The sequence below is a fragment of the Rhinolophus sinicus genome, chromosome X (assembly GCF_036562045.2).
Source record: "Rhinolophus sinicus isolate RSC01 chromosome X, ASM3656204v1, whole genome shotgun sequence".
NCBI classification, from domain to species: Eukaryota; Metazoa; Chordata; class Mammalia; order Chiroptera; family Rhinolophidae; genus Rhinolophus; species Rhinolophus sinicus.
In genome coordinates this window covers 42691766-42718429 of record NC_133768.1, presented here as the reverse complement: position 1 = coordinate 42718429, position 26664 = coordinate 42691766, and the positions used below count along the sequence as shown (strand labels likewise).

At 37.1% G+C, this 26664-nt stretch overlaps 1 protein-coding gene across 3 annotated transcripts in view; it reads left to right on the top strand.

Moving 5' to 3' along the window:
• Positions 1–26664, top strand: part of FAM120C (family with sequence similarity 120 member C) — an 81925-nt gene that overhangs the window by 28624 nt on the left and 26637 nt on the right. For 2 of the 3 annotated variants that reach the window (XM_019710841.2, XM_019710842.2), the window contains exons 5-10: positions 6548–6650; positions 7214–7296; positions 7713–7993; positions 8789–9062; positions 9704–9875; positions 22575–22824. In XM_019710841.2, coding sequence (XP_019566400.2) covers positions 6548–6650; positions 7214–7296; positions 7713–7993; positions 8789–9062; positions 9704–9875; positions 22575–22824 — 1163 coding nt within the window. Of the gene's footprint in view, positions 1–4951; positions 5122–6547; positions 6651–7213; positions 7297–7712; positions 7994–8788; positions 9063–9703; positions 9876–22574; positions 22825–26664 lie in introns of those variants that run through there. The other variant, XM_074324230.1, reaches the window with a different exon arrangement.

The window sequence follows — 26664 nt, the reverse complement described above, 5'->3', positions numbered from 1 at the left end:
TTTGGTTGTGTGTGTGTGTGTGTGTGTGTGTGTGTGTACGCCGAAAAAAGTATACACATTTTAAGAAAAGAAAACTGTATTACAATTGTAATACTCAATATATACCAATAACAAAAGATGAATGAATACAAGTCACGTTTGACTTCTGCAATTACAAAAGGTGCTGAAAGTGGTTACCATCAGTGTCCAGACACTTCTGATTACAGCAAACTACTGCTTGAGTAACGTTGACCAAAATGTCCACTTGTATAAATTTTTTGGTATCCCCGGGGGTGTGTGTGTGTGTGTGTGTGTGTGTGTGTGTGTGTGTGTGTTTCTATGTGTATGTATATGAATTTGGTGAATCTTCAAATCCCGGAAAACATTGTGCCTCTCCATTTATTCAGGTTGTCTGATTTCTTTTATCAGTATTTTATAGTTTTTAGCATACAATTCCTATATCTATTTCTTTTTATATTTATACTTAAGTATTTAATATTTGAGTACCTATTGAAAAGGATATACTTTTGTTCATCTCAATTTCTAATTGTTCATTGCTAGTATATAAAAATATGATTGATTTTTGAGTGTAAGTGATTATGTTGTCTGTAAATAGGGACAGTTTTATTTCTTTTCCTGTCTGTATGCCTTTTTAACTGCACTATCTAGGATTTCCAAGCAGTGTCGAATAGGAGTACGGAGGGAGGATATCCTTGTCTTGTTCCTGATCTTCGGGGAAAGCATTCATTTAGCATTAAGAACGATATTAGCTATAGGTTTTGTAGCTGCATGTTATTAGGTTGAGAAAGTTTATTCCTAGTTTGCTGAGCTTTTTTATCATGAATGGATGTATTTTGTCAAATGCACTTTCTGCATCTATTGATGGGATCATGTAGTTTTTCTTCTTAGTCCATTGATTTTTGAATATTGAACCATCCTTACATTCCCAAGATATAGTCATGGTATATTCCTTTTTAATATTGCTGCATTACTAGTATTTTATTGAGTATTTTTGCATTTATTTTCATGAGGTATATTGGTCTGTACTTTTTTATGCCGTTTGGTCTGGTTTTGATATGCTGGACTAATAAAATGAGTTGGCAAGTGTTCTTTCCTCTTCTATTTTTGGGAAGAGATTATGTTGAATTGGTGTTATTTCTTCTTTAATTCTTTGATCAAATTTGCCTGTGATGTGTCTGGCATGTATTTCTTTGAATTTATCCTCTTTAGAGTTTGCTGAGCTTGAATTTCTGTTTGTCTTTCACTAAATTTGAGATGTTTTCAGCTATTATTTCTTCAAATAAATTTTCTGTTCCACATTCTCCTTTCCTTCCATAACTACAATGGCACCAATGTTATACTTTTCTGTATTATCCCATACATCCTTGAGGCACTGTGTTTTTTTTGTGTGTGTTTTTTTTTAAATTATTCTCTCTGTATTTAAATTTTGATTATTATATTTTTAAGTTCTGAAATTTCCATTTGGTTCTTCTTTATATATTGTCTTTCTTTGCTGAGACTTTCCATCTTTCTATTTGTTTGAAAGGTGTTCCCCTTATATTTTTACAAAGCTGCTTTAAAGTCGTCAGATAATTCCAACATGTGTGTCATCTCAGCATTGGCATCTATTATTCAGTTCTTCCATTCAAGTTAAGATTTTCCTGGTTCTGTCCAAGGCCAAATAATTTTTGATTGGATCTTGCACATTTGGAGCATTACATTATGAGATTCTTGGTCTTCTTTCAATATAATGGGGAATGTTGATAGTTTTGTTTTAAGAGGCAATTGACCCAATTAGGTGGAGACCATAAGTTCTCATCATCAATCTGTGGGCTTTGGTTTCAATGTCAGCACAATTTTCAAAGCCTTTGCAAACTTATTTGGATCGGTCCTGTGTACATGCCACTCAGTGGCCAGTCTGGGACGTGGGCTGCGGTTTATCTCTTCAGTTCTCAGAGTCTGTGGTCTGCTGTTTAGTGTCAGATCCATACATGTGCTGCTGCTTGTCTGCAATCTCTTCAATACCTCCCAGTTGCTTGGAACACCCTTTTTCAGTGTCTGGAGCCAAGTAGCAGGAGGACAGAAAGAGAAAAAGCATCAAAGGCTCACTCCACCTATTGAGACTACTGCTGATGGGAGAGGAAGGTTCCCATTATTCAATTTAGTTTTCTGCCATTCCCCTATTGCCACTGCTGCCACCACAGGTTGGCTTTGGGCTTGCACACGTAACAACAGAAAAAAGAAAAAGGAAGAAAAACGGGGTGTTTCTGTATACTTTCTTGAGTTTTTGGAGACCCTTTTTCCACTCTTCAAGCCAGAACGAGACTGAGGTTTCTCCTGGAGCTTTCTCTATCCACGTCAATGGACGCTTCCAGAATTCAGGTTGCATTATGTCCACATCAGTGAACACTGGAGGAAAAAGAAATGCTAAACTCACCCTTGGTTTAGTGGTACTTTGAATTCTGGTGTTCTTCCCCAGTCCTGCTATTGTTCACTTTTCAGAGTCCTCAGATAGCTGCTCTTGGTTTTTACGACTACCTTCAGTGAGAACAAGGTGGAGTTTTCGTACTCCATCTTAACCAGGACAGAAACCTCTCTATAGATATTTTATTTAATGAATAAAGAATAAAATACCAGTGTTTGGTTGGGTACATAAGTTTTCATGATAAAATTTTGTGACAGCACCATCTTGTATCCATTACTTCACGTTTAACGTTCTAGCACAATCATAAAGAGCATTGTTTTTTATAAAAAGTATACTTGGTCTTTATTTTCCCAAAGGGCTTACATTCTTTTGATACTCAAATCATTCTCTTTTCAGGTGCCTTTCCTGCCATCATTTTTCATAATTCTCTCGTGCATCCTTTCACAGTTTTGAACACTAATACTGTACCAGATTCTTATTCATCAATGGCTCCTAGCATGATGTGAACAGTCCTCCATTATTTTCCTTGACTTTAGGGAATCCTAATTTAAATGGCAGATTTGCTTGTTTATTCACTTTGTTGATTTGCATTGTACTTTCAGCTGTTTGCACCAAACAATTAGGAAGAAACTGAACCACAAGAAATAATTTGACATGTCGGGTAGGGAGAAATGCTAGTGGTTAAGTAGAGGATACTGTTGAGATGGAGTGTAAATTTTTCTTCCAATTTTTTTTTTACACATAACATAAAATTTACCATCATTACCATTTTAAGTGTACAGTTCAGTGGTATTAAATACATTCATAATGTTGTACAACCACCACCATCATCCATTTCCATAACTTTTTCCATCTTGTAAAACTAAAATTCTATGCCCATTAAATGAGAATTTCCCGTTCCCCCTCCGGCAAAGCCCCTGGCAACTACCACTGCATTTTCTGTCTCTATGACTTTTACTACTTTAGGTACCTCATGGAATCATACAGTATTTGTCATTTTGTGACTGGCTTATTTCACTTAGCATAATGTCCTTAGGGTCCATCCATGTTGTAGCATGTGTCAGAATTTCCTTCTTTTTTAAGACTGAATGATACTCCATTGTATGTGGATGGAGGAAAAATGTTTTAAGTGCTGAGTTGAATATTTTCAGTGTTACAGCTTTTGTTTCCCTTTGTAGCTTCATGAATTTTAAAACTTGGACAATGACTAGTCTTAATAACAAAGATCCCTTTTTTCATTGAAAAATAAAGAACAAAAAATTAAAAACAGAGACTTTGATCCTAATTTCACCCTAATTTCTTTACAATGTTTCTTTGTCTCCTTTTACATGTGTATTTTGATGTGGTAGTCATCTCAGTGTAAAAATTTTTAACCTGCTTTTTTCATTTAATATTATGTCTTAAACCTTTTGTCGTTGTTGTATAATTTTCATAAACATTATTATTGACAGTTGTAGAATTATGAGGAGAGCTTTTCTAAACAGACATGCAAAAACTGCTAGGTAATAGTATCAAAGTGTGGGGTTCTACTATGCTACCTGTGGCATCTGTGACTCTATAAAAGAAAAGAGTAGAACTTTAGTAAATGCAATCGTATATCAAGTACTGCCTGAACTTCTATAGGCAAGGCCCCATGCTAGACACTGGGGTATAAATATGAATAAACCATTCTTTTTCCTCACAGAACTTGAGGTTAAATAGGAAGGCAGAAGCAAATAAATAATCACAACAAAGAAAAAATACAATAAAGGTTTCACAGGAGAGAGGTTTCATAGAAGTAGTGCCTCTTGAAGGAGAATAAATGTTTGCCTGTCAGAGCACAGAACAGAGTGGTAGATTGAAGGAAGTATGCATAATTCAGTATTTCAGGGTTTTGCACTATAGATCTATACTCGCAAGACATATTGTTAATTAAGTACAGAAAGCAGGTTAAAAAATAATGTGATGATATTCCATTTGTGTGAGAAAAAAACCATATTGGTGTACATATGTATGTGTATATAAACACAGCAAAAGTTATGACATGACATATACCAAACTGATAATAGCTGTCACTTCTGGGGAAAGAAGTGGGTGCAGAGGCAGAGATATTAAGGAACACTGTATAGCTTGTATTTTTTAGGAGCTTGTTTTCAATTATTATATATATTAAATATAATAAGGAAATAATAAATACATAAATAATGGAACCTTGATACAATGGAACTTTATTCAACCATGTAAGTCAGTAATTTGCAAACATTCTTTAGACATGGAACCCTTTTTTCAAACAATTGTGTGAAGTCCAATTTTTTTAGAAAGCAGAGTGATTTTCTTTCTTTGTGAGGCTGGAGGCCCTGGAGGTCTTGATTTCCGTGTTAGTGTGCCTGCATGCATGCAAATGAAGAGATCTGGAATGCTGTCTAGATCCTGGGGTATTAATAATTACAAACCGTGAGAGATGAGATTATAAATATTTTAAGTTTTCCTTTTTTGATTATGTATTTTAATTGTTCTATAAGAAACAAATGTTTGTTATAGTTAGTAGATTTTTTGTTTTTTTTGTAGAAAGTAGTCAACACTGGGGCCATATGGTAAATTGGGCACTCTTATGCTTGATGATGAGAGACATCTCATCAACTTGAGACATCTGTTTTGGGAAGAGACATGTGCCAGGAGTCTATGAAAATGACCATATCCTTTGACCTAGTAATTCCACTTATAAGAATTTGCCCTATGAAATAACCCAAAAAACTTATGTAAAAATATGTTTATCAGAGTATTATTTATAAAGAGAAATTAGAAATGACTTTAATATCTTATATTCCACTTGATGAAATGTTATGAAGTTCATAAAATTATATCCAAGAGGATTTTTTAAATTACATTAGAAAAGGCTTGATAAGGAAAAGCCCTTTCTTAATCAGTCCCAAACCCACAGAGGTAAACAGTATTTTTACTCTTGTTGACATAGATTAGTTTTGCTTCTACTTGGACTTTATATGTACTTTTTTGTGTCTGTCTTCTTTCACTCAGTATGTCTTTGAGATTTATCTGTATGTTGCATGTATCAGTACTTGGTTCTTTTTTAAATTACTGTATAGTATTCTATTATATGAACAGACCACAATTTATCCATTCTTTTGTTGATATGCATTTGAGTTATTTGCAGTTTGGGGCTATTATGAGTAAAGCTGTTGTTAGCATTCTTCATGTCTTTTGGTGGACAAATGTACTCATTTCTCCTGGGTAAATACTTAGGAGTAGGATTGCTGTGCCCTGTGGCAAATATATGGTTAACTTATAAGAAACTGCCAGACTGTTTTCCACACTGAACCGACATAGATTCCTACCAGCAATGTACTGGAGTTCTAGTTACTCCGTATCCTGGACAGTGCTTGATATTTATAATCTTTCATTTTAGCCATTCTGGTGGATATACAGTGGTGTCACATTGTGGTTTTTATATATTGTGTAAGTGCTTTTGGTTTTAATATTCATACCTTTTGAACCAGTCATTTCACTTTCGGGACAGACATTTTCCTAAGGACATAATAAGAAATCCAGAAAAAACTTATATGTACACATATGTTCTTTGCTGCATAACTTACAATAGCCAAATGTGAGAAATAACCTAAATGTCAGGTATTAGGGAAATAGTTACATAATTTATGATGTGTTTGTATTGATAAAATCCACAGCCATTCAAAATTGTCTTATACTAAAAGCAGGGTACAAAATTGTACATAAGGTATCAACTATATAAAAATATGTGTATTAAAAGAGTCCAGCTATACTTCAAGAAAAAAATTATTTTAAAAAATACTGGAAGGAAACACACCAAAATATCTTTGGGTGGTGGTACTATGTAATTTTCCCCCATCCTTATGTATTTTTTTCTAATATCACGGGGCCGTTTTAGAATAACACAACATGTGAGTAGACTTTTATTTATTTTTAAACTTAATTTTTAAAAACTTTGCAGATTTTATGGTCTACAGTGCTTTCTCCCTGTCTCATCTTTTCTGCAACATGAAAAATTGCTCATTTGGGTTTCTTTAAATATTTGATTTCTGCTACTGTTCTGACTCAAATTATAAATTGCATGAAAAAGATACTCTCGTGTTGTTTCTTCTTCTGAACATCTGATGTTCCAACATCCAGTCCAGGACAGAAGATAAAATAGAGCGCTTCAAGAAAGCAGTTGAGTACTATTCAGTCACAACCAAACTTTCTTCGCTGCCAGTGGGTCCCTCCTCCTTTCTAGGTAAGGCTTCCATCTGACCTGGAGCTGCTCTGTCCATAGGGGAAACTGAGTCCGTCCCTCAGGGAATCTTGGGCCAGAGTGGAATCACTTGTTCATATTGCACCCTCCTAGAAGTCATTCCTGTTTGGTAGACATTTTCCTTTTGATTTCCATGTAATAAGAGAGGTGACATGAGACTGGCCCTGATTTCTCAAAATTTTAGATGGAATCTAATGCCATTTCCTTAGTTTGGGCATCTTTTGGTGCTAACTCCATTGTGGCCTGGTATATGTAAAATAGCCCTATCTGTGGGGTTAGGCCTGAGTTTGAATTTCGTCTCTGTTGTTTACTAGCTGTGTGATCTTGACAAGTCACATTTGTATGAAATGTGGCTTGTGAAGCCTACTTTATAGGGTTGTTATCAGATGAAATAATTGATGCAACATTTCTGGCATGGTGCATAGTAGCTGTTCAGTAAATTGTTACTTATTTATTATGAATAATTTTTCATGTGATAATGGAGTTAGCAGAATGTAACATGGTAGAATTATTAGGATTGACTAAATTATAGCCCTTCCTCTTAGCTTCAGGTTTTCGTAATAATCGACTTGGAAATCCTCCCCTTCCACGGCATCAAATGGGCACTATCTCTGCTGGAAAGCCAATGGTAAGTATCTTTTATGAAGCCTGAGACCATTTGTTAGCATTAGTGTTAGGGTTTAGGAGATAGGGTGATTCAGTGTTATCAGAATGTAAAGGCTCTATATACCTATGTCACGTTCTCAACTTGACGCTGGCAGACTATAAAGAAAACATCCAAATCAGTAACCACTAGGGCATTGAGAAGGTAGGTTAGCTAATGTTCAAGAGTGGACTAGGAGACATGGATTGGCCCATTGTCCTGCCTCTGGAAGATTCTGTCCATACAATACTATTAGGATTATTTCTTGTTATTCTCAGTAAGTTCTTTATATCCCAATAACCCCTGCTCCTGGCAGCATCCACTATGTCACAATTTTTAAGGGAACCACCTTGGAGTCTGGTGAAATGTTGAATAGCTTTTCTGTCTGTTTTGTCCTTTAGTTTTCTCACCATGTGCCCCAGAAAATGAAATATCCACCATCATTCCCAATGGGACCCAACTCCTCTCTCCTCTTCTCCTCCCATGCTTTGGGGGAATCCCGTGCTTTTTCTGAGGACCCCATGCTACAGAACAGCCCCTTTGCCAATTGGGCTGTCTCTTATGACTCTTCTACACACCAATTTCCCAATTACCTGACTTCCAAAGCTTCATCTCCTCTGGGACCGGACTCTTCCCACTCTTCTTCCTCTGATGGTGATGAGCCAAATGAAGCCAGCTCTCAGTAAGTATCTGTATAGGCACCCAAGGGAACAGACTTCTGAAGCATCTGTATTCTCTTGTTGGTAACCTAGACGGGTGTGGGGAAGTATGTGTTCCCAGCTTTTCTCTGTGGCTCTTTGCTCTTAAGCAAAGTAGGGAAACTCTCTCTATGCTTGGCCATTTCATGCTCATTTTGACCCTGTACAGATGTTAATTTTTGGATACACAGGCCACTCAAGTAAAGGCAGCATAGCAGCTGGTTAGGGAAGCCTTGTTATGGGTGTGCTATGTGTCATGACTGTCATGTCTCAATTTGTGAGGGGGGTTGACTGAATTTTTTTAAATGAAAAGAATTTATAGAGTTGAAGTATTGGAACAGTTAAGTAGGCAGTTATATTGCTTAGTAACTAAGACAGGGTCCTAAGGATTAAAATAGTAGGATTTTGTATTAGCTCATTTGTTTCTAGATTATTCCTCCAAGCAGATTATTCCTGGGAAACAGGGCTGCTTTGAAGTTTGCAGTTTCAATTATAATTATTTTCTTAGAACATAAGCAGACTCTAAAGATTGTCTCTTACATGGTGCAAAGGATTCAAGATAGTCCTCACAACTTTTGATCGCATTGGTTTGTGTCAGATGAAAAGCCAGGAAGGTAGTGATGACCACTGAGAGGAAAGGTATCAGGTCTATTGCTAACCCAGAGTTCTGACTTCCAGAGGGTTTGTAAGATTCCTTGGGATCAGAATAGACATCTTGAGTTGAAATATCTTTATCCACCTCCTTTCTCTTTTCTATGCTGTGTTTCTACATTTTTTAGTCACATCACAGAAACACTTCAGCAGCCACCTGTATGGGAGGACCCAACTGATGACAGAGGGTCCTGGGTACAGCCCATTGATACTGGAGTTTCAGATGCCAGCCTGGGGGATGGTGAGCCCCACATCCCATCTCTGCTGTCTATGTCTACAAGGAACCACATGGACATCACCATTCCACCCTTACCTCCAGTAGCTCCAGAAGTCTTGCGAGTTGCTGAACACCGACACCGAAGGGGTCTTATGTACCCATATATCTACCATGTCCTCACTAAGGTGAGAAAGCACATCAGCACCCACTTACCTCCCTGCTCTTAATAGTGTCCTTCATACTTCCTAGAACTGTAAGTTGCCAGGACAAATTCTGATCATTGGTATCTGAAGGGAGAGAAAAGGAGACCAACTGTGCTGGGGCCCTTTATTGTATTAAAGGTCTCAGGTGAGGCGAGATCAGCAGGAGATGGGACTGTGCAGTAAATGAGGCCCCCAAGAAAAGTGTAATTGTGAGATTTCGAAGAAGATAATACATCAGCTTGGACTCTGGTCTAGGGGTGGACATGATCTAAGAAGAGGCTCTATGCCCTTTTTCTTTGGTTCATCCTCTATCTCTCCAGAGCTGTTTCCTTCTACCCTTTCTTATCATACAAATCCAGCAAAATGTCTAAGATAGACTTTCCCATTTAGTCAGCTACAGTCAGTCATAGCAGACACTTTAAAAACAGAACATAGCTTTTAACCTGGCTATGGTCACTTGGGTTTGTTACAACTTCTTTTAGTCTGAAACTCTGTCTGAATACAAGTAGAAAATTTAATGGTTAGGCTACAGAGGCCCCAGTTCATTACTGGTTATTCTCAGCTCAATTTCAAAACTTCCGGTAATTTATTTACTCCTTTCCTCTGGACCATTTTCTTATTAGGGTGAGATTAAGATCCCCGTATGTATTGAGGATGAGTGTAACATGGAGCTGCCTCCAGCTGCTCTCCTGTTCCGGTCAGCTCGTCAATATGTGTACGGAGTCCTTTTCAGTCTGGCAGAGACACAGCGGAAAATGGAACGCCTGGCCATACGACGACGGCTGCCTGTGGAAGGTAAGTGTAGTTCTTTGACAGATCTCTCAAAGCTTGATGCAGAGCAAAAATGTCTGTGTAAGCACATCATACTTTTGGCTATGGAGCAGCCCTTGAGAAAATGTATAATTCACCAGGATACATATTGATATGGAAAATGCATTAACTTGAGCACTAGTTCTTTAATCATTAAGCGTTCAGAGTGACTACTATTTATAAGAAGCATGCTGGACTTTGGGAATGTAGAGCTGTATCTTACACAGTGTCTTCTCCTCAGTAAGGTTTTTATTTTGGGATTTGATCCTGTAGGTAGTTGGAGCCATTGAGATATTTTAAGCTGCAGAGTGACATGGTCAATTTAGTGTGTTCAAAAGAACCCTCTAAATTTCTGCTTCTGGGAAGATGGAGTAGATATACTTTTCCCTATTCCTCCTGCTAAATACAACTAAAAGCCCGGGATATTATATATAAAACAAGCACTAGACACTCTAGAAGGTGAAGAGAAGAAGACAGACTGACCAAGGACCTTGGAATCCAAGAAACGATGCAGTGGTAAGTTCCCTGGGTTTTCTTTTGCCTCATATGCGTATATCCCAGACTGGGTGTGGGACAAGCTGGAAGCCCAGAAATGCCAACAGATCCAGACCAATAGAAGCCCCAACAAAAGCCTGCTTTCTCTAGCCAAAGGACCTAAAAGGAACAACCTAGCAACACAGAACATTTTGAGATAATAACCACTCTACAGCTAAATGCCACAGAAAAACTGAGGTCCACCCCACCCCAACCAGCAAAGCCTGAATGAAGAGTCTAGATTTCTATGCTTGCCAGACTGTAACAGGGTGCCCCACCTGTTCCTGCTGGGGAGGTGTGAGGCAAGGCCAAGTGGGGAGCCAGGACTTCTACTCCCACTTGACTATAGACGGTGTCCCCCTTCAACCACCAGAGTGGTGTCAGAAAGGACCTGCTAAGACACAAGTTTTAATACCCAAAATGTCCATGTTTCAGTTGAGAAATCCCTGATCATACCAAGAACTAGAAATGTTTCCAACTGATATCTCAAACTGACCAAAAAAAGACAGTGAATAGATGCCAGTATTAAGATGACACAGATGTTTAAATTACCTGGCAAGGATTTCAAGTCAGCTATCATAAAACTGCTTTGGCAAACAATTCTGAGCATACTTTATACAAATTAAAAACAGAAAGTCATAGTAAAGAAATAAAAGACATAAAGAAGAACAAATGGGAATTAAGAACTAAGCAATACAATAACAAATAAAATACTCAATAGATGGGTTAAACAGCAGATTGGAGATAACAGGAAATAATCAGTGGACTTGGAGACAGAACAATAGAAGTTATCCAATCTGAATAACAGAAAACAGACTGAAAAAATGAACAGGGACCAGTGGAACAGAAGATATAGTGTCATCAGAGTCCCAGAAGTACAGGAGAAAGGGATTGGGACTGTAAAAGTGTTCAAAGAAGTAATGGCTGAAATACCCCCAAATCTGGCAAAAAACATAAGCCCACAGATTCAAGAAGCTAAGTAAATTATAAAATATATAAACCCTAAAGAAATCCGTGTCAAGACATATCCTGGTCAAATATTTGAAAGTTAAAACATAAAAATTATTGAAAACAGCCAGAGAGATGCAACAACATGGATGGACCTAGCGAATATTATGCTAAGTGAAATAAGTCAGACTGAAAAAGACAAATACTATATGATCTCACTTATATGTGGAATATAAAGACCAGAATAAATGAGCAAACAAAACTGAAACAGACTCATCTATACAGAGAACAAAGTGATGGTTGTTAAATGGGGAGGCATTTGGGGGATGGATGAGAAAGGTGAAGGGGTTAAGAAGTAGAAATTGGTAGTCACAAAATAGTCACGGGGATGTGAAGTACAGTATGGGAAATATAATCCATAATGTTGTAAAGATTGTAGGGTGTCAGATGGGTCTGGACTTACTGGGAGGATCACTTTATAGATTATATAAATGCCTAACCACTGCACCATACACCTGAAACTAACATAAAATAATATTAAATGTCAACTATAATTAAAGCTCTGTGTGTGGGGGGTGTGTGTGTGTGTGTGTGTGTTCACGAGATATAAAGTACAGCACAGGGAATATAGTCAATGGCATTGTAATAGTTATGTATAATGTCAGATGGGTAGTAGACTTGGTGGGGTTATCACTTTGTGAGGGGTGTAAATGTCTAGTCATTATGTTCTTTTGTATACCTGAAACGTAATAATAATAATAGAAAACAGCCAAGGAGAAACAATGTTTCACCTACAGGAGAAAAATAATATGAATAACAGCTAATTTCTCATCAGAAGCCATGGAGACCAGAAGGAAGTAGCACAACATTTTAAGGGGCAAAAGAAAAGAACTGTCAACTCAATTCTATATCAAACAAAAATATCCTCCAGGAATGAAGGGGAAATAAAGACATTATCAGATAAAGGAAAACTAGGATAATTTTTCACAAGCATACGTACCCTAAAGGAATGGCTAAATGTAGTCCTCTACCCAGAAAGGAAATGATAAAAGAAGGAATCTTCAAACATCAGGAAGAAAGAAAAAACAATGGAAAGAACAAAAGTACGGATAAATATTACAGACTTTCCTTCATCTCTTGAGTTTTCTAAATTATGTTTTACAGTTGAAGCAAAAACTATAACAGTGTTCAATGTGGTTCTCAATGTCTGTAGAGAAAATATTTAAGACAGTTATAAATGGAGGTGGATATAGGGATATAACAGCGATCAGATTTCTACACTTCACTTGAACTGGTAAAATGTCAACACCAGTAGATTTTGATAAGTTATGTATACTCGCATACCGGGGGTGCCAAAAACATGTATACACGTGACTTGTGTTCATCTTTTGTTATTGGTCTATATTGAGTATTACAATTTTAATAGTTTTTTTTCCTTTATAAAATGTATACATTTTTTGGCACTTCTGTATAATGTAATATCTAGAAAATACACTGAAAAAGGTATACAGCGAGATACACTCAAAAACACTATAGGTAAAATAAAACAGAAGTCTAAAATAGGTTCAAGTAACTCATAGGAAGGGAAGAATAAGAATGTAGAGCTACAAAAAACAGAACAAAAAAATAAAATGACAGACTTAAGCCCTAACATGTTAATCAATAAGTGATTTAACTACATCAATTAAAATACAGAGATTACAGACTGGATAAAAAACCTGACCCAGCTATATGCTGTCTACAAAAATTCACTTCAAATACAAATGATATAGGTACTTTGAAAGTAAAAGGATGGCGAATAACATACCATGAAAACATTAATCTAAAGAAAGCAGGAATGGCTATATTAATACCACATAAAGTAGGCTTCAGAACAAAGAAAATTGCCAGGGTCAGAGAGGGGCATTACATAATAGTAAAAGGGTCAGTCCATCAAAAAAGATAGCAATCTTTCTTTTAAAATTTATTTTTCTCAGTTACAATTGACATTCAATATTATTTTATATTAGTTTCAGGTGTACAGCACAGTGGTTAGGCATTTATATAATTTATGCAATGATCCCCCCCCCCCACGATTAGTACCAACCTGGCACTATACATAGTTGTTGCAATATTATTGACTATATTCTCTATGCTGTACTTTACATTCCTGTTACTATTTTGTAACTACCAATTTGTACTTGTTAATCCCTTCATTTTTTTTCATCCAGCCCTCTGGCAATCATCAGTTGGTTCTCTGTACCTATGAGTCTCTTTCTGCTTTGTTGGTTTATTTTGTTCTGTAGATTCCACATAAAAGTGAGATCATATGGTATTTGTCTTTCTCAGTGTGACTTATTTCACTCAGCATAATATCCTCTAGGTCCATCCATGTTGTCGCAAATGGTAAGATTTCATTCTTACACTAATTCAAACAGATATATGCACCCCTGTGTTCACTGCAGCACTATTTACAATAGCCAAGATTTGGAAGCAACCTAAGTGCCCATCAATAGACAACTGGATAAAGAAGTGGTACATATATACACAATGGAATATTACTTGACCATAAAAAGACATAGCAATCTTAAATGTCTATCACCAAACAACAAAGCTGCAAAATATGTGATGCAACACCTGATAGAACTTAAGTGACAAATAGACAAATCCAGAATTACAATTATAGACCTCAACTCCCCTCTCAATAATGGGTAGAACAACTAGACCAGAAAATCAACAAGAATGTAGAGCTTAAGAACATCATGAACGAATAGGATTTAATCAACTCACAGAACACACAACAAAAGCACGATACACTTTCTTTTCACATGCCTCCAGAACAAATGCCATAATAATAGGAAGAATTAACATCATTAAAATGTACATACTACCCAAAGCAATCTGTAGATTCAGTGTAATCCCTATCAAAATGCCAATGGCATTTTTTCACAGAACTAGCACAAATAATCCTAAAATGTATGTTAAACCACAAAAAATAGCCACAGCAATCTTGAGAAAGAAGAACAAACTTAGAGGTATAACAGTAACTGATATCAAACTATACTACAAGGCTCTAGTAATCAGAACAGCATGGTATTGGCATAAAAATAGACACACAAATCCATGGAACAGGATAGAGAGCCCAGAAATAAACCCACACCTATACAATCATTTAATCTATGACAGAGGAGGCAAGAATATACAATGGGGTAAAGACAGTCTATTCAATAAACGGTTCTGTGAAAACTGGACCAACTTCTTACTCCATATTCAAGAATAAACTCAAAATAGATTAATGGCGGGGTTAGCCGGATGGCTCAGTTGGTTAGAGCGCCAGCTCTCAACAACAAGGTTGCCAATTCAATTCCCACATTGGATGGTGGGCTGCGCCCCCTGCAACTAAAAGTTGAAAATGGAAACTGGACTTGGAGCTGAACTGCGCCCTCCACAACTAGATTGAAGGACAATGATTTGGAGCTTATGGGCCCTGGAGAAACACAGTGTTCCCCAATATTCCCCAATAAAATTAAAAAAAAAAATAGATTAATAGCTTAAATGTAAGTCCCAAAACCATAAAACTCCTAGAAGAAAACATAGGCAGTAAATTATCTGACACTGCTCTTAGTAATAGTTTTTTCTGATATATCTCCTTGAGCAAGGGAAATAAAAGAATAAAATAAACAAATGGGACTACATCAAACTAAAAAGTTTATGCACAGCAAAGGAAACCATCAACGAAATGAAGACAACCTACTGAATGGGAGAAGATATTTGCCAATGATACATCCAATAAGGAGTTAATATCCAAAATTTATAGAGAACTCACCCAACTCAACACCAAAAAAACCTAACAACCCAATTAAAAAATGGGCAGAGGACTTGAATAGACATTTCTCCAAAGAGGACATACAAATGGCTAATAGACATATGAAAAGATGCTCAACATCGCTAATCATCAGGAAATGCAAATAAAAACATAATGAGTTACCACCTCACACCTGTCAGAGTGAATATCATCAATAAACCAACGAACAACAAGTATATGGAAAAAAGGGAACCCTCATCCACTGTTGGTGGGATTGTAAATTGGTACAGCCACTGTTGAAAACAGTATGGAGGTTCTTCAAGAAATTAAAAATAGGACTGCCTTATGACCCAGCAATTCCACTTCTGGGTATTTATCCAAAGAAATCCAAAACACAAATTCCAAAAAATACATGTACCCCTATGTTCACGGCAGCACTGTTTACAATAGCCAAGATTTGGAAGCAACCTAAGGCCCGTCAGTAGACAATTGGCTAAAGAGGAAGTGGTACATATATACAATGGAATATTACTCTGCCATAAAAAATGGACTCTTACCATTTGTGACAACGTGGATGGACCTAGAAGCTATTATGCTAAGTGAAATAAGTCAGACAGAGAAAGACAAATACCATATGATCTCACTTATATGTGGAATATAAAGAACAAAATAAACAAAAACAAAACAAAACAGAAACAGGCTCATAGATACAGAGAACAAACTGATGGTTGCCAGAGGGGTTGAGAGGCTGGATGAAAAAGGTGAAGGGATTAAGAAGTACAAATTGGTAGTTACCAAATAGTCATGGGGATGTTAAGTACAGCATAGCAAATATTGTCAATAATATTTTAGTAACTATGTATAGTGCCAAGTTGGTACTAGACTAATCAGGGGGATCACTTCATAAATTACAGAAATATCTAACCTCTATGCTGTACACCTGAGACTAATAGAAAATAATATTGAATGTCAACTGTAATTGAAAAAAAACACCATGCCATGATAGATCATATTCTGGGCCACGAAACAAACCTTAATAAATTTAAAAGAAATGAAACCATACAGAGAATATTCTCAGTCCACTATCGAATCAAACTAGAAAGATAACAGGAAAATCTATAAATACTTGGAAAATAACAAAGCACTTCTGTATATAATCCATGGGTCATAGAGGAAGTCTCAAGCAAAAGAAAGAAATAATGGAACTAAAAGAAAATAAAAATAAAGCATATTAAAATTTGCAAGCTAATGATAAATAATTTCTGAGAGGGAAATTTATAGCAATAAATGGTCCCATTAGAAAAGAGGAAAATGCTCTCATCAGTCATCTGAACTTTTATCTCAAGAAACAAGAGGAGGAGAAAACTAAACCTGCAGTAAATCAAAGGGAGAAAATAAAGATAAGAGCAGAAATCAGTGAAATTGAAAACAAAAACCATAGGAAAAAAACAAATGAAACACAACTTGGTTCTTTGAAAAGAACAATAAAATTAACAAACTTCTAGCAAGACTGCAAAGAAAAAAATGGAGAAGACACAAATTACTAATATCGAGAATGAGACAAGGGATATCACCACAGAGCCTGTAGACATCAAAAGAATTATATGGGAAAACAGGATGCCAAAAAAATGTATACACATTTTAAGAAAGGAAAACTATTAAAATTGTAATACTTGGGCCTGCCCAATGGCTCCTAACACTCAGGTCGCCAGTTCGATTCCCACATGAGCCAGTGAGCTGCGCCCTCTACAGCTAAGATTGTGAACACAGCTCTCCCTGGAGCTGGGCTGCTGTGAGCAGCTGGAGGTTGGCCATGGGCTGCTGAGTGCTGCCTGGAGCAGCCGGTGACAGCGTGAGTGGCCGGCAGCCGGCGAGAGCTGCCGTGAGCTGCTGTGAGTGGATGACCGATGACCGGTGACCAACTGCCTCAGCTGGGGGAGAGCACAAGGCTCATAATACCAGCATGGGCCAGGGAGCTGTGTCCTACACAACTAGACTGAGAAACATCGTCTTGAACCGGAGTGGGCCGGTGGGGTGGGGTTGGGGGAGGGGAGGCAGGCAGAAGAAGGGGGAGAAAAAAAAAAAAGTTTAAAAAAACAAATTGTAATACTTCGTATATACTGATAACAAGAGATGAATACAGGTCACGTTTGGCTTCTGCAATTACAAGAGGTGCTTATCATGGTTACCACCAGCGTCCAGACACTTCTGATTATGGTGGACTACTGCTTGAGCAATGTTGACCAATGTGTCTACTTGTATACATTTCTTTTGGCACCCCGATATTGTAAATAGCTCTACACAGACATTTGACAACTTCGACAAAATGGACCAATTTCTCAAAATATACAAACTGCAGTTCACCTAATATGAAATAGATCATTTGAATAGCCCTATAAATATTAATGAAATTTAATTTGAAACTTCCCCCCCAAAAAAATCTGGCTCAATTGGTTTCAGTAGAGAAGTTTACCAAGTTTTTTTTTTTTTAATTTTCTCCCTTCCCTTCCCTTCCCTTCCCTTCCCTTCCCTTCCCTTCCCTTCCCTTCCCTTCCCTTCCCTTCTCCTGTTTCTTTTAGTTTCGGGTGTACAAAACAATGTAATAGTTAAACATTTACACCCCTCACAAAGTGATAACGCCCCTCCCCCAATTTACTACCCCTCTAACATCGTATATAGCTGTTACAATACAATTGACTATATTCCCTATACTGTACTCCACATCCTGTAACTATAGAGCCAATAGCCAAGACATGGAAATAACCGAAACGCCCATCGGTAGATGACTGGATGAAGAAACTGTGGTACATTTATACAATGGAGTATTGCTCGCACATAAAGAAGGATGAAATCTTACCATTTGCAACGATATGGGTGGAACTAGAGAACATTACGCTAAGTGAAATAAGTCAGATGGAGAAAGACAAATACCATACGATCTCACTTATATGTGGAATCTAAAGAACAGAATAAATGACCAAACTAATCAGAAACAGTCTCAGAGATATAGAGAAAAAACTGAGGGTTGCTAGATGGGAGGGGTTGGGGATGAGGGAGAAGGTGAGGGGATTAGAAAGCACAGATTGGTAACCACAGTATTGCCACAGGGATACTAAAGACAGTTTCGGGAATGTAATCAATAATGTTGTAAAGATTTTGTAGGGTGTCAGATGGGCACTTGTCTTATTAGGGAGACCACTTCATGGACAGTGTAGGTAGGTGCCTGACCACTTCAGTGTACACCTGAAGCTGAGTAATACTGAATGTCAACTATAATTGAATATACATACCAAATGTTTATCAAAGAATCGACATACATACTACACAGTCTTTTTCACAAACTAGAAGAGAACACTTCCTAACTCTTTCTATGAAGTCAGTATTACCTTGATACTAAAACCAGATAAAGACAGGGCATGAAAACAACACTTCAGACTGATATTTCTCATCAATATGGATGTAAAAATTCTTAATAAAATATCAGCCTGTGGCATTCAGCAATATATAAAAAGAATTATACACTATGGCCAAGTAGTTTTTATTACATGGTTGCAAGGCTGGTTCAGTATTTGAAAAATCACTCATTGTAATCCACCATATAAACAGACTAAAGAAGAAAAAAATAATATGATCATCTCAGTTGATGCAGAAAATCATTTGTCAGAATTCGACAACCATTCATGATAAAAAGAATAAATTCAGAAAACTAGGAATATGGGGAATTTTTTCAACTTGATGAAGAACATCTACAAAAACCCTACAGCTAACATTATACTTAATGGTGAAAGACTTGAGTATTTTTCTCCTAAAATCAGGAACAAGGCTAAGATGTCCACCCTTACTGCTGCTCTTCCACATAATACTGGAAGTTCTAGCCAGCATAGGAAGGCAAGAAAATGAAATAGAAGACATACAGATCTTAAAGTCAAAAATAAAACTTCCTAATTGCAGATGACATATAGTGTATGTAGAAAATCACAGGGAATCTACAACAAAACATCTAGAACTGAAAAGTGAGTTCATCAGAGTGGTAGGATATAAAATAAACATATACGGAAATCAGTTGTGTTTCTGTATACTAACAATGAATATGTGGTACTGAGGTAAAAAATGCAATACCAATTACAATCCCTCCAATGAAAATGAAATACTTAGGTATAAATTTAACAAAAGATTTTCAGTAGCTGTGTGCTGAGAATTACAAAACGCTGATGAAAGAAATCAATGTAGACCTATATAAATGGAGAAACATAGATGTCCATGATTTGGAAGACCTAACATAGTAAAATATCAATTCTTCCCCAAGTTGATGTACATGTTTAACACAATTCCTAGCCAAGTCCCAGCAGGATTATTTGTAGGTATAGACAAGAATATTCTAATATTTATATGGAAAGACAAAGGAACTAGAATAGCTAAAACATTTTTGAAAAGGAATAATAAATTGGGAGCAATCACTCTACCTGATTACAAGACTTATTAGGTAGGTACAATAATTAAGAGTATGCGGTATTGGCAATGATATAGACACAGATCAATGGACTAGAATGAGGAATACAGAAAGAGCCCCATATAAGTACAGCCAGTGGATTTTTTTTTTAAGGGAGGTCTTTTTTTTAAATTTTTATTTATTTGTTTTTCCAAGATCCATGAGCTCCAAGTCAAGCAGTTGTTTTCAATCTAGTTGTGGAGGGGGCAGCTCACAGTGGCCCATGTGGGGATCGAACCAGCAACCTTGTTAAGAGCACCGTGCTCTAACCAACTGACGTAACCTGCTGCCCCCTGCCGACTGATTTTTTATAAAGCTGCAGAAACACTTCATTGGAGGAAGGATAGTCTTTTTAACAGATGGTACTGGATCAATTGGCCATCCATAGATGAACAAGTACTATGTATCTAGGCTAGTATCTAAAGTATATTTAAAAACTCAAAACTGAACATTATAAAAACAATCCAAATAGAAAATCAGCAGAAGACATGCACAAACATTTCACTGAAGAAGACATACACATGACAAAGATATGAAAATATGTTCATTATTAGCCATTAGAGAAATGCAAATTAAAACAATGAGTTATTGCTACATATATGTCAGAATGGCTAAAATGAAAATGGTGGTAACACCACATGCTGGATTGGATGTGGAGAAACTGGATCAGTCATAAATTGCTGGTAGGAAAGTAGAATGATATTGCCACTCTGGAAAATAATTTGGCAGTTCTTTTCAAAACTAGAAATAGACTTATCATATAACCCATCACTTGGCACTTTGGCGCATTTATCCCAGAGAAATAAAGACTTATTCTCATTCAGGAATTTGTACACAAATATTCATAGCAGCTTTATTCACAATAGCCCCACACTGGAAACAACTCAGATATCCTTCAAAAGGTGAATGGTTAAACTGTGGTCCAGCCATACCATGGAATACTACTGGGCAAAAAAAGAATGAACTATTGATATATGCAACAACATGGATGTATCTCAAGGGCATTATGCTGAGTGAAAATGCCAATCTCAAAAGACTGCATACTGGGAGCAGCCGGTTAGCTCAGTTGGTTAGAGCGTGGTGCTCTTAACAACAAGGTTGCCGGTTAGATCCCCGCATGGGCCACTGTGAGCTGCGCCCTCCACAGCTAGATTGAAACAACTACTTGACTTGGAGCTGATGGGTCCTGGAAAAACACACTTAAATAGAAAGTTTTAAAAAACCCCAGAACATTGCATACTGTATGATTCCATTTATATAATATTGTCAAATTGACAAAACTGTAGATAGGGAGAATAGATTAATGATTGCCAGGGATTAGGGATGATGCCAGAGGGCACTGGGTGTGACCAAAAAGTGGATAGCACAAGGGAGATCTTTGTAATGATGAAATGGTTCTATGTCTTGATTGTGGTCGTAGTTACACAAATCTACACATGACATAGAACTATACACACAGTTACACCAATGTCATTTTCCTAGCCTTGATATTTTATGACAATTATTTTAGATATAACCATTGGGGAAAACTAGATAAAGGGTACACAGAACCTCTCTCTACTGTCTTCACGACTCCCTGTGAATCTATAATTATTTCAAACTAAAAGTTTTTATTTAATTGGAATATTGGGGAACAGCATGTTTTTCCAGGGCCCATCAGCTCCAAGTCAAGTTTTTGTCCTTCAGTCTAATTGTGGAGGGCGCAGCTCAGCTCTTAGTCGCTGATTTCAATCTTTAGTTGCAGGGGGCACAGCCCACCATCCCATGCGGGAATTGAACCGGCAACCTTGTTGTTGAGAGCTCGTGCTCTAACCAACTGAGCCATCTGGCCGCCCCAAACTAAAAGGTTTTTTTAAAAAAGCACTCTAGTGATTGTGGAGCATGGGTGTCAGGGAGACCAGACAGGATGAAAGCAGGTACAAGTCTGGAGACTTGTCAGGTGAAAGATGATGAGACCTGAATCTGTCTAATATTTGTTGTGATGAAGAAAAGGGGACAGATATAAGGAATGATAAGGTCAGCCGACCTTGGGAATAACCAGATGCGTAGGAGGTGAAGGAGAGTGAGGACTCTAGGATAACTAGCTTGGGTAATTGAGTAGATGCTAGACGTCTTCAGTGAAAGAGGCCATAGCTCAGGAGCCTGAGGTGTACTAGAGGTAGACAAAAGCCATGTTTTCCATGTCTGTACACCTTTGTAAATCTGAGGTTGGCTTTTTGAGAATTTTGTGAAATTCTTTAAAGTCTTTTGGGGTGTTCTATAGTCTGTTATGAAGCCAGGTAGATAATTTTTCTTTGGACTCCTTTCCTTGCCTAGGCTTGTACATCTACTCAAGAAATAAGTTTCAAAGTCATTAAGAACTGTGTGTGTGACATTGAGCCTTCATTTCTTCATCTGCAAAGTGAGCACTACTTTTTGTGGTAATATAGTCATAATACTTCTCTCTCATAATTGTTCTGAGGAGTAAATGGATTTACATTTATATGTGAAGGACTTAACACACATGTCAATTATACTATGTTTCCCCAAAAATAAGACCTAGCTGGGCAATCAGCTCTAATGCGCCTTTTGGAGCAAAAATTAATATAAGACCCAGTCTTATTTTACTATAATATAACATATTGTAACATAGTATAGTATATCATATCATATCATATCATATCATATCATATCATATCATATTGGGACTTATATATTAATTTTTGCTCCAAAAGACGCATTAGAGCTGATTGTCTGGCTAGGTCTCATTTTCGGGGAAGCATAGTATAATAAATGTTTACTATTCCTGCTGTTACTACTGCTAACAGTAAAAATCATAGCAACAAAAATTAAAAAGATATTGAAATGTGGTGGATCCTGTCCATTGTGTCCAGATGCAAAAGTGCTCAGATTCTCTAGAGCCTGTTTTTCCTTAATTTCTGTTTTCCAGTTCCTTCAGTGATCCTTAAGGAGTGGTCTGCCTACAAAGGGAAGTCACCTCAAACCCCTGAACTGGTGTCTGCACTGACATTTCGGGAATGGACTTGCCCAAACCTCAAGAAGCTCTGGCTAGGCAAAGCAGTTGAGGACAAGAACAGAAGGATGCGGGCCTTCCTGGCCTGCATGAAGTCAGACACACCCAGCATGCTCAATCCAGCTAATGTTCCCACCCATCTGCTGCTCATGTGCTGTGTACTCCGGTAAGCTGTGTGACAGGGAGGTGGCCAGGTCATTTTCCTTTTCCTTTTTGGACATTGTCTTTAATCAGGTGTTTTTATGGAGTTTGGGGGTGGGGAGTTTTTTGTTTTATATTTAGCTTAGACTTCAGAAACACTAAAATTGATTGCTGTGATAGTCTCCTCAATTTATGATTGCTGTCATCATCAGTGCATGCATGACTCCTCTTTTATATTTGGTTTTCGTCACCTTTGGTCTTTGTTCCTGATCCAGTTCCTTTCTCTTCTCTGTCCTTCCAAGCCATCTTCCATACATTTACTTAGACATGCGTATCCACGCACAGTCTATAGTATCATTTGTGTGTGTAGATTTTTTTCCTTTTTTAACATGAAAGGTGTTGTGCTGTAGATGACAAACTATTTCTTTTTTCACTCAGTGTGATTTTTGAGATCTATCCATATTCATATATGGTTCACTCCTCATGACTGCTAGATTATGTTCCATCAAATAATAATATCAATACAGTTGTCCCTTGAACAACACAGGTTTCAACTGCGCAGGTCCGCTTATGTGCTGATTCTTTTCAACAAATACTATAAATGTATTTTCTCTTTCTTATGGTTTTCTTTCTTTCTTTCTTTCTTTCTTTCTTTCTTTCTTTCTTTCTTTCTTTCTCTCTCTCTTTCTTTCTCTCTCTCTCTCTCTCTTTCTCTCTTTCTCTCTTTCTCTCTTTCTCTCTTTCTCTCTTTCTTTCTTTCTTGAAGGCACAATTCACAATGGCCATGCAGGGATCGAACCGGCAACCTTGGTGTTATTAGCACCTCACTCTAACCATCTGAGCTAACCGGCCACCCCATGATTTTCTTAATAACATTTTTTCTATAGTTTATTATACAAATACAATGTATAATACGTATACAAAATATGTGTTAATCGACTGTGTTATTGGTAAGGCTTCCTGTCAACAGTAAGCTATTAGTAGTTAAGTTTCTGAGGAGTCAAAGTTATGCACAGATTTTTGACTACTCAAGTGTTCAGTGCCCCTAACTCCTGTGTTGTTCAGTGGTCAACTGTATTTTATTTATCGATTGATAGTTTCCAGTTCTTGGATACTACAAACAATGCTGCAGGGAATGTCTTCATAGATGGCTCTGTCTCTCTGTGTTCCTGTGTCAGTTTATCTAAAGTATATACTCAGTGTAGAATTCCTGGATCCTATAAAATATGCATATAGGCTTTTCCCAAATATTGCCAAATTGCTCTAGATTATATCTGTACTAATTTATAGTCCTCTGGACAATGCGTAGGGGTTTAGTTTGCTTTTCTTTGTGGATGAGGTTGAGCTTCTACTTTATACATATTAGCTATTTGTTTTCTCATTCTCTGAGGTGCCCATTTATTTATCTTGCTCATTTTGTTTTAGGTTACTTGTCTTTCTTGCTAATTACAGAAGTTTTTTTTTTGTCAGATATGTGTTTATACACATACATATATAGCAAATGCCTTTTCTATACCTGTGTGTGTATCAAATATCTTTTCCTGAGAGTCACAGTTTTTAAAAAATTTATGTACAAAATCATTATTGAACAAAAGTGTTAAATGTTCACCAGCCTTTTATTATTTCATACATACAGAAAAGCTGAAAAAATAGTGTGGTGAATACCCATATGCCCACCACCTAGACTCTACAATTAATACTTTACAATACTTTATTCCATATAACTATCCATCTCTAGCCATTCCATTTACCCATCTTTTTTGATATGTTTCCAAGTAAATTACAGCTATCAGTACACTTCATCTGTAACCAAGAGGTATTTAATTTTGGTTTTGTCAAACCCATCAAATTGTACCTTTATGGTGTATGTTTTGGGGATCTTATTTAATAAGTTCTTCCCTACCCCTGGGTCATAAAAATATTTTTCTACGTTTTCATATAGTTTTATGTCGCCTTCCATATCAGGTCTTTAACATAGTGTATATTTGTTCTGTGTATGCTGTAAAAAAGGATCTAATTTCATTTTCTCTGCATAATAAGTCAGTTTTCCCAACTCCATTTATTAAATGATCTCTTCTTTCCCCACTGATTTATATTACCACCATTGATATGTACCAAGTTCTGGTATATACATGAGTCCATTCCTGGATTCTATTTTGTTCCATTGCCTATTTGATCCCTCACCAGGATCACATTGTTCCAGTTGTTAAGGGTTTATAATTTGCCTTAATATCAGGTAGGGCAGATCTCTGCTCTTTGCTTTTCTTTCTTTTTTTTGAAGATTTTATTGGGGGAGGGGAACAGCACTTTATTGGGGAACAGTGGGTCTTTCCAGGACTTTTTACTGGGGAACAGTGGTGTGTTTTTCTCAGGACTCATCAGCTCCATCCAAGTCAAGTTGTTATCCTTTCAATCTTAGTTGTGGAGGGCGCAGTTCAGCTCCAGGTCCAGTCGCCGTCTGGCAACCTTGTGGTTGAGAGCGCGTGCTCCAACCAACTGAGCCATCTTGCCACCTGGGAGCTGAGCGGCAGCTCATTGACTTCATTCTAGTTGCGGAGGGCGCAGCTCGCTGGTCCATGTGGGAATCCAACTGGCAGCCCTGTTGCCCAGAGCTCACGCTCTAACCAGCTGAGCCACCTGTCTGCTCCTGCTCTTTGCTTTTCTTGTGTCAGACTTGTAGCTATTCTTGAACCACATGTACCTTTATTTTTCCAAATATAACTTAGAATTAGTCCAGTTTCCACAAAATCTTGTTTTCCCCAATGAATTGAATTTATAGATTAACTTGGGGAGTGTTGACTTCTTTAGGATGTTAAGTCTTTCTATCCAGGGATCTTAGTTTACTGCTCCCTTTATTCAGGTCTCTTCCTTTAATCTCTTAGTAGAGTTAATTTTTTTTTTCCATAGAGCTCTTCTGTGTTTTAAATTAATTCCTAGGTACTTGATATATATTATTGCAATTATGGACGGTATTCTGTTTTCTATTGTACTTTCTCATTGTTTATTTGCTGATGTACAGGAAGTAAGTTTTTGTACAAAGATGAAGTCAGTCCCTACAAATCACCAGACGTTTATAGAGTATTGAGCTTTGAAACTAGATAGACCTTAGTTTGAATTCTAGCTCTGGTACTTTGCAGTGTGGATAAGTTACTTTAACCTTTTAAGACATCCATTTCCTCACCATAAAATGGGTATAATAATTCTTACTTCTGAGATGTTTGAGGATTGAGATAATACATGCAGGGGCCCTACCACATAAGGAATGCTTAATATGTGTTAATTTTCTAACTGCTTTGAGATTAAGATTGGTGATTTAAGAAGACTTCCCAATAAGAATAACCGATAGGATTCATTCCTCCTAGCTCCTAATATGTTCCTGGGCTACAGTCCTGCATTGTCTCATAGTAACTCTGGAATTACGTGTTTTGTTTACTTTTTTCTCAAAAGTATAGTAGTAGTTCATCTTACCATTTATTATGTTCTCTGGGATTTTTTTCCTATAACACATCCAAGAACATGAAAGTAAGTAAAAATTGCTTATGAACAGCTATAATAGCTATCACAAAGACTGTGCTATAATAGTCTAATAGGTTCTGTATGCTTCCCCTGAAGAGACCCCTTAGCCTCCTGCTTAATTTATTCATTCTTAATTCAGACACATTTCTGACAGTTTTATCATCTGATTGCCAAGTGTACAACATCAGAAGCAGCAAATTGTAAGGGAGGTGACTCAGGGAGTAGGAGTTATTCTTAGAACCAGCCCCAGTGACAGCAATGATAAGTGATAGCCTACTGCCTAAAAGCTGAGAAAAAGATATAAGATTACTTTTAAAAAGACCTAAGAACCCCAAAAGAAGAGATATCA